Source organism: Anticarsia gemmatalis, chromosome 15 (genome assembly GCF_050436995.1).
Source record: "Anticarsia gemmatalis isolate Benzon Research Colony breed Stoneville strain chromosome 15, ilAntGemm2 primary, whole genome shotgun sequence".
Classification (NCBI taxonomy): domain Eukaryota; kingdom Metazoa; phylum Arthropoda; class Insecta; order Lepidoptera; family Erebidae; genus Anticarsia; species Anticarsia gemmatalis.
The window spans coordinates 3,157,505-3,166,014 of record NC_134759.1 but is presented as its reverse complement, the minus strand read 5'-3'; the positions used below and the strand labels follow the sequence as shown (position 1 = coordinate 3,166,014).

Genomic DNA, 8,510 nt, shown 5'->3' with positions numbered 1-8,510 from the left:
TCGTACGCATTACCGGTGAGGAATTTATGCGTAATTTAATTTATGCTGTTACGTTACCTTTTTACATAATATTTTTTATTACTAGCTCTCTCTGTGGTCTTTGCGGTAGTATATGACTACTGATCACGAGGTCCCAGGTTCGATTATCGGCGGAAAACGTGCAATTTATATTTTCAAATTTATATTAGAATATGTTTCAATAGTAACTTAAAGTTTCGTAAAGTTTATATATGGGCCTAATTTTTTTAATGACGATACTCGGATGTATTTCTTAGACCTCTGCTTACACTTTCGAACATATGTATGTATAACAGACGTAATGTTATCTATGTATTTTTATATGTAATTAAATGCTACGTGCACCGCACTAGTACTACAAATATAACTGAATAAGTCACGCTACAATCATCTTAACTATCTAAAAAAAGTTAGTAATTAACATTTTAATGAGCAAAATTACAGCTGTTAATCCGAAACAAAAGAGCAGCATCCATGTTAACCAAAATCTAGAAATAATCAAACTACATGTTTAACTTGAAACCACAGTGACCAATAATTCGCCCAACTAAACATTCTGTTCAACAAACTAACACGAATTAACAAATTCACAAATGAAATTAACAAAACACTCGTAAAACTACCGGGAACCTTTCACACAGCCATCACGCTCCCGGAATTATTTCAAACAGTCCACTCTTAAGGAACGCTCGTCGATCTAAAGGGACATCCCTTGGGTGTCCGAAAACCACACATATAGACCTCCAAAACCTTCCCATTACTAAAGACTATGCAAGTAAGTTACAGGTCAAGTATTTCTGGTCAAGTTATACATAACAATTGGTCGCTCCCCTTATCTAAAAGGATCATTTTTCACGTCAGTGCAACCGCGAAGCGACATTTGTCACAACTCCTTCAAGGCTTTTTATGGGTCCAAACGGGCTACCTTTTGCTACCTAGAAAACAAAGATTTATATATCTAGCGTTTTTGTTTGTGTTCCTTTAAATGGATGTTGTAATTGGATTTGTTTGAATCCACTTTGTTTTTGTTTTATCATCGAATAGAGTGATGGATACGACATGTAAGATTGGTTGAAGCTGAAACATCGTTGGATGAAATAGTTTTGGAAATTTAATTCATATGAGAGTAACGCTCGTGGCTTAGTTAACAACAGCCGCACGGATCGATCTCTGTAGCTAAGCAACGCTTGCTGAGGTTGATGTATGGATGGGTGTGACCATCTTATTCATCGTCGAGTTTTTCCGTGTTTCGGAAGGCACGTTAAATTGTGAGTCCCGGCTGCAATTTTTAAAGATCTTTGACAGTCGTTAACAGTAGTCCGAAGCTTAAAAGTCTGACAACCAGCCTTACCGAACCGTATCGTGTTATTCCAGGTAACTGGGTTGTGGAGAATAGTGGTATTCAGCTGCGTCCGGTGAGACTGGAAACCGACTCCAAAAAAGCTTGGAAGAAAGGCTAAGCTGATATATGAGAGTAACTATGCTCGCGATTAGCCTGGTCTGGCTTCTTTACAATCGGTTTAGCTGGAAAAGCGTTACAAACATGAAAGTCTAAATGAAATGTCTGCATGAAAAGATTCCGTGGGTAAAATTTATCCTTTGTCCAGGTCCATCCAAGTTACTTCTTCTCTACATATCTGTCTCGAATATCATCCAAATCGATTCAGAAGTTTTTGCATGTAAGACTAACAAACATACATCCACACAAACTGTCTCATTTCCAACAGCAGACAAGACATCATACCAAATAACAAAAAAGTAATCAAGACTATTAAAAAACTCCATTTGTTGAACTCAAACATGGGTATTCAACTAAAAATGTAGGATGTTCAGTGGAGCCAGTGTATTGCTCAATCGAGCCGCAAGTAATTAAGCGTTTGAGCCAACAATCGCGCGGTCTGCCGGCCCTGATAGCACGTTGGCTTAACTCCTCAAGTGAAAAGGCAAGCGTTTGGAGCTTTACACTGTATGGTAGGGCTGGCGATGAGCAGTTTAAAAGTAACTAAGTAAGTGACTTTTGCTGTTTTGTTACAAATTTTGACGTTTGAGTTTAAGTAGAAATACATTTTTTATGTGTAGCCACATTTACAAAACTTTATTATACTTTCAGATATTCATTTTTTCTACTTACTGCGGAATAATTATCTTAACAAGTAAACAGAAATGTAGAGCCTGAAAAAATCATAACATTAAATTAAACCCCCTCGCGTCTGCCTGTTAGTTAGTTAGTAAACTCAAAATCAACTATAGAGATTTTCATTCGCTTTTCACAGATAAATATAGGTATTTCCGAGAAGCTGTATAATTTATTAATGATTGGTGCAGATGTTACTTATAAAACCGGGCAATGCCGAGGCTTATCTCTTTATAACTTATCTCTAGATAACATTACAAGCCAAAGTAACTAAAAAGCACATATCAAAAAATTCTATTTCATAAAAAATACAAAGTTGACAACCCTACTGTGGTCCGGAACTATGTGTTTAAGGCAGACATTGTAGCACAGACTTGTTAAAATCGGATTATATAAACGTTCACGTATCGGTTACGAGTTCTGATTTAGATTATTTCTTTAAACCAATAACCTTCGTTCATTCAATCATTCTATATGAAAACGAAGAAATATGAAAAATAATAAAATACTTACTTAGTGTTGAGAAATTTTATTTTAAAGAACAACTATGTTAGGGTGTGTACCAACTGTATTCAGATATAACGTAACATCCTATGTGAAAACAATTTATGATGACATTGCTATAGTAACTAAAACAAATTATTATAGTAACACCAGTAGGTAAAGTAATTTTCCCCGATTTGTAACATTTTTCGTTGCTACTCCGCTCCTAATGGCCGTAGCGTGATGTTATATAGCCTAAAGCCTACTTCGATAAATGGTCTATTCAACACAAAAAGATTTTTTCAATTCGAACCAGTAGTTCTTGAGATTAGCGCCTTCAAACAAACAAACTCTTCAGCTTCATAACCCTAATATTAGTATAGATAGATAAATGTGAGTGAAGTTTTTAAACAACATTTTGATAACTTATTATTGTTTGCAAAGCTCTGCGTGTATCACATAAAATATTTGTTCAATTTGTGCCCAAATCACCAAGCACTGAACTAAAAAAATACCCAATTGAAAAATGAAACTTTCAAAAAATACCCTTTCACAATTCAAGAGTAAAGCCTGAAAATCCGACAGACGATCGTCGCTGGAAAATTAAGATACGATTTTGATACCACATAATCTGAATAAAGGAGTTAGCAACTGTCTGAACTAACATTTCAGTGGATTCTGTAAGTACTTAAGCTGACTGCCTCTGTGGCTCGTTTGGTAGAGTATATGACTGCTGAGGTGAGGTCTCGGGTTCGATTCCCGGGTCGGGCGAAACTATTGGTCTTTTAAAATGTTCGTTTGTCATTTCAAATGTCAATTTATTTTATGTGTATATTTAGAAGTATATAAGTATGTTTATCAGTGATTTGGTTGCCATAGTACAAGCTCTGCTTAGTTTGGAATCAAATGACCGTGTGTGAGTTGTCCAATAATATTTATTTATTTATAAGAATATTTCTCAATAGTACTACGGTTGACTTTGCCAATTTAGCCGACAATATGCTTGCTCTTTTACATGGGAAAGACATTGTTATTTGCAAAACGTCGATGTATTTTATACATCTATGCCTACATCTTCAGGTATAACTGGAGTGATGATGATGACTGGAGTAGTGATGGTGATGATGACTGTGTAAGAACACGGAATCTCTCAATTATTATTAGGGTCACGGTGCAGTGTGCGAAAACCTAAAGGCGCAAAAATTCTCAGTAATGTTAATAAATTATCAATATTGCGTAGAAAATAAGAATATTTTCAAAAAAAAAATAAAACAAAAATGCAATGTAAAAAAACATATAAAATGTTTTAGGCAGTTGCAAAAAAGAAATGTTTTAGTTAAAGTATATATTATGTACGTTCAATAATAAATTAAGTATTTCATGTCATTATTCACTAAGGGAATGCAACAATACTGAAATTTAATCTTACATGAGTGCTTGTGACATACAGACAATCAAACTTCTTTAAGAATTACACACACCATTTTTACAACTACGACTTCCGTCAAACGGTAAACAGTAGCTCTATTCTCTACTACTATCGACTACCGATAACCGATTAGCTATCGAGAAGTTTTACACGAAATATGTTTAGCGCCTCTACCGGGCTCCGTAAGAACTATTTTGACAGTACATTTTAAATGTCAAACTTTGGATACTTGGCTGTACTGACTATAAAGAATTGCGCTACAGCAGACAAATTTCGTATGAAAACCTCACCAGCGCTCCTAGCGTAAATTTCAAGAACTATTTCCTTCACATACTTTTAATGTCAGACGCTCGTTAGTCGATAGTACCGACTGTAGAAAATCTCTTTGAAAGTTACTCGATATGATTTTCGAGTTGAAATATTTGATTGGAGGGTGCAATTTTTGTAAACACTTTGAGTGATTACAATATCAATTAGAAAAATTGAACCAGGCTTTGAGTACCTAAGTTGTATGTTTTTACGGGTTTTACTATGATTTTTATGCTTATTGTACATTTTTCTAAACATTCCTATGACATATTTAAAAAAAAATGAATCAAATGAAATTTAAAAATCTTACTACTATAATGACAATACTTACAAAGCTACAAAGTCATTATTTAGTTCAAATTGCTAGACTTGTAATACTAACTAAAAAGCAACCAGCAACAAATCTTCCAGGCAGTATGTTTTAAAAAACATTGTAGATGATATTTTTTTACCAAAGTAATCAGCATTAAAAACTTTACTGGGATCAAAGCAGGTCCAATCATCAGTAAAATATTTATTTTGCAAGCGAAACACGAAATCAACTTGACGTATGACGTCACTGATTTCCCACGGGATCTCGCTACCGATAGAAAATTTGATTTCAATTTTATATACTTACACTCGGTTTTGATTTAGAGTGTTTTTGTGTAAAGCTGTTTCGTTACGAGTTCGTGTAATAAAAATATTTAACGTGATTAGTTTTATTATTGTCGTAGTTTAATTAAATTCTCTGTTATTACAAAATACATGCGTTGATATCTAGCTGTGGCGTTCTTTGCACCGATGCGAGAAGTAAACATCATTTGATGTATATACTAGCTGACCTGGCAAACGTTGTGTTGCCATATAAATAGAAAAATTAATGTTGTAACAAACATATTGACATTTTAAAAGAGCAAGCCGTGAGTTTCTTGTCATTTCTTCTCACGAGCAACAAGCTTTTCCGAAACGCCCAAAAAAATACAATATATGACAATTTCAAATACTTTGTACGAAATTTACGAAATAAAGGAAATTTTAAATTTTAATTTGAATTAATAATCTGCCAAACAAAAACAGTAGGTACCAATAAATTCATAAATTAGACTATTCCGCTTGTTATCGTCCATACCGATAGCAAAGCAGCCAATAAAAGCTGAAGGAAGGGGCTGGAAGGGTGGGTGCAGCGACAAATGGTCGGCTGTCGTTCGTTCGATGTAAGGAATGAACGCTGTTAGATAAGAGAACGGAGCGCACTCATGCCTCTCACAGACTTACTAACATACAGAACAAGCAGCTCAATTCTCTATTACTATCGACTTCCAACAACCGACCTGTCATCGAGAAATTTTGTATGAAAATCTTATCGCGCCTCTGACGTGCGTCGCAGGAACTTTTTTGGCAGTACATCCTAAATGTCCAAATTCGATAGCCGGTCGTCGGTAGTCGATAGTGCTAGAGTATCGAGGTACAGAATATTAATTTACAGGCTGACTGACATGACTGCCTCCCTGGCGCAGTGGCTTAGGTCACCACGCCGCCATGGCGTCGGGAGGTTCGATTCCCACACGGGTCAATTATTTGTGTGATCCACAAATAATTGTTTCGGATCTGTTTTGCTTTATGTCCGTTGTTTGTTTGTTTGTAAAAGTCCCCGCGACACAAGAGCAATTCTTAATGTAATGGGCAGTCTACAGAGGTCCATTATTATGACAAGACGACGGACTTTTTGTATATTTCGTTAAGCATATCTTTAAAAAAATTAAATAAAATACCTACATTATAAATATTCTTTGGGTAAAATTAAATCTACATTTAAAGTGAATATCAAGTCTATTCTTTCACAAGCTACATCGGATAATTCTTAGAAATTACTTCATTTGAAGACATAGGGCGGAGGTTCGTAGGGTTTCATATAAATTCGTACAATTTGTTATACGGATGACATCATTAACCTTAAACGCGGGGGGAGCAAATTTTCTGTAGTTATGCTAGCAGAGTACGAATATGAAGAGTTTTATGTCTTACTGATATAGAAAATATAACCACATACAAAGGTGACTGACCCCCGGTTTCTGAAGTACATTTAACGGTAGTTTATCTATTCAATAGTGTTTTTATATGATTTTAAACGCTATTGAATCGATAAACTACCGTTAAATGTACACAGAAATTGGGGGTTACTGATCTATCAACGCATAACCCAAACCACTGGATGGATTGGGCTGAAATTTGGCATGCAAGTAGATGTTATGTTATGTTATCCGCAAAGAAAAGATTTTAGTAATTTTTTCCCCCTAGGTGATAAAATAGGAGATGAAAGTTTGCATGAAAATCCTGTACTTAGTCACAAACCATTATAACCAAATATATTTATGTATAACTTACTTTTGCATGTCGACCCTTTACAAGAGCGAGCAAGACATCTCAAAAAAGTCTTTTTTTTTTGTTTTTCAATGTTCAAAACTGTATTAATGAACCGAGTTATTTTGCTTTTTTTAGAAGGCACCTTTTTAATTTCCTACAATAAAATTTTATCAATATTTTAATGGCTTCTTAAAAAGAGGCAATGTATTTAAGTCTCAGTAAAATGATTACTTTGAAATATAAAAGGAAAAGTAATTTTGAATAGTTTTGAGTATATAAAAATCATATTATTCTTTTAAAACAATTCTAAGTTCAAGAGATAAAGGTGATTCATGCTAGTAGCCTATTCTCTGTCTACTTTTAGAAAATATTCCTTCATGTCATGTCCGTAAACACTGAAATATTCGAAGTGAATCATTCAAAAACATGACTAATCTGCTACTTTAATAAATATTGTAACACAATGAACCAAATCATCACTTATTTTACCAAAAATAATAGCCAGACGTCGTATCTAATCCTTAATATTGACAGTATAAATACAGCCAAGCTGAAAACAACTTTATTCACCAACAAATACAATCCAACACAGCGTGAACGGAGATAGATAAAAGTTTATCAATTGATAACCATTATTGATAATTCTGTTGATTTCGATAAAATGCAATATCGAGAGTGAAGTATTCGTTATAACTGGACGGATAGTGATACTTGTGTTTAAAGTAAAATAAAAAAAGAACAAAGTAAAATGAGCAACACGGCCTGCAAATATTACACTGAGAGGACTTTAGGATGGATGATGAACAACAAAGTGATAGTCTTTCTATCAGTACTTTCATTCTGTTTGTTCGTCTCGACGTTGGCAATGGCGGGGCAGAAGAATAGAGCAGTGGCTGAATTGGAAGAATTGAAGAGTCAGACAACATTAGCACCGACCGCGCCAACGGAAGCGCCAACAGCGGCACCAACAGAGCCAACAGAGCCAACACCGGCGCCAACAGAACCAACACCGGCGCCAGAAGAGCCAACACCGGCGCCAACAGAAAAACCAGACCAATAATCCATTTAAGTTAAAAACACAGTGTGAAGTGAAGTGGCAATATGGGTTAGCAAAAAGTGACATGTTTTATTTTTTCGCTAACTATTGTAATATATTATTAATGTATGTTAATTATTTGATATAGGATGGATTGCCGAACTACTGGTAATGCCGTCTCTTTCTGTCAATTGCGCCACAATTTTATATAGCAACATTTTTTATCATCGATAATTTTTATGAACAGGAAAAGATTTGTGAAGATACCGTGTATATTATAAGTAATGTATGATTGAATTTGACAATGTGTGAGTTTAATATATTAAATACATATTATTTTACTCTGTCTTTTACTAGCCTATCAGAATCATATATTTGTTAGACATAGGTAAAAAATTGTGGTACATTGGTTATGAGTACACCACCATGTTTTGTCCTTGGGATATTACAAATAAGTAATTGATAAAAAAATGAGTTGTGACTTTGTGAGTATTAATAAATATTTTTTTATTAGAATCATTTAAAAAATGGTCCAATCGTAATAACATCTTTCTTTGAACAAGACAAAATAACTATGTATGCATCTATTGGGGTTACAGTATAATATGTCACAATTATTTAGTGTTGCGAAATAGTTACTCCAGCTATAATTTTATGAACTAAACCACGAAAATTTTGGTAAGTATATTTAGTTAAAGATGACTGCAATATAAATAAATAAAAGGTATTTTTTGTTACTCTTTCTGCAACTCATT

At 34.3% G+C, this 8,510-nt stretch overlaps 1 protein-coding gene across 1 annotated transcript; it reads left to right on the top strand.

Moving 5' to 3' along the window:
* The first annotated feature begins 7,388 nt into the window (after positions 1-7,388).
* LOC142978765 (uncharacterized) lies at positions 7,389-8,096 on the top strand. Its single transcript, XM_076123322.1, has one exon. It carries the CDS (start codon positions 7,468-7,470, stop codon positions 7,777-7,779), a length of 312 nt encoding a protein of 103 aa, XP_075979437.1. The 5' UTR covers positions 7,389-7,467; the 3' UTR covers positions 7,780-8,096.
* Positions 8,097-8,510: the final 414 nt, after the last annotated feature.

Bases quoted from the DNA above. Each gene is read 5' to 3' on its own strand.
- LOC142978765 (XM_076123322.1), top strand. From the start codon at position 7,468: ATGAGCAACACGGCCTGCAAATATTACACTGAGAGGACTTTAGGATGG.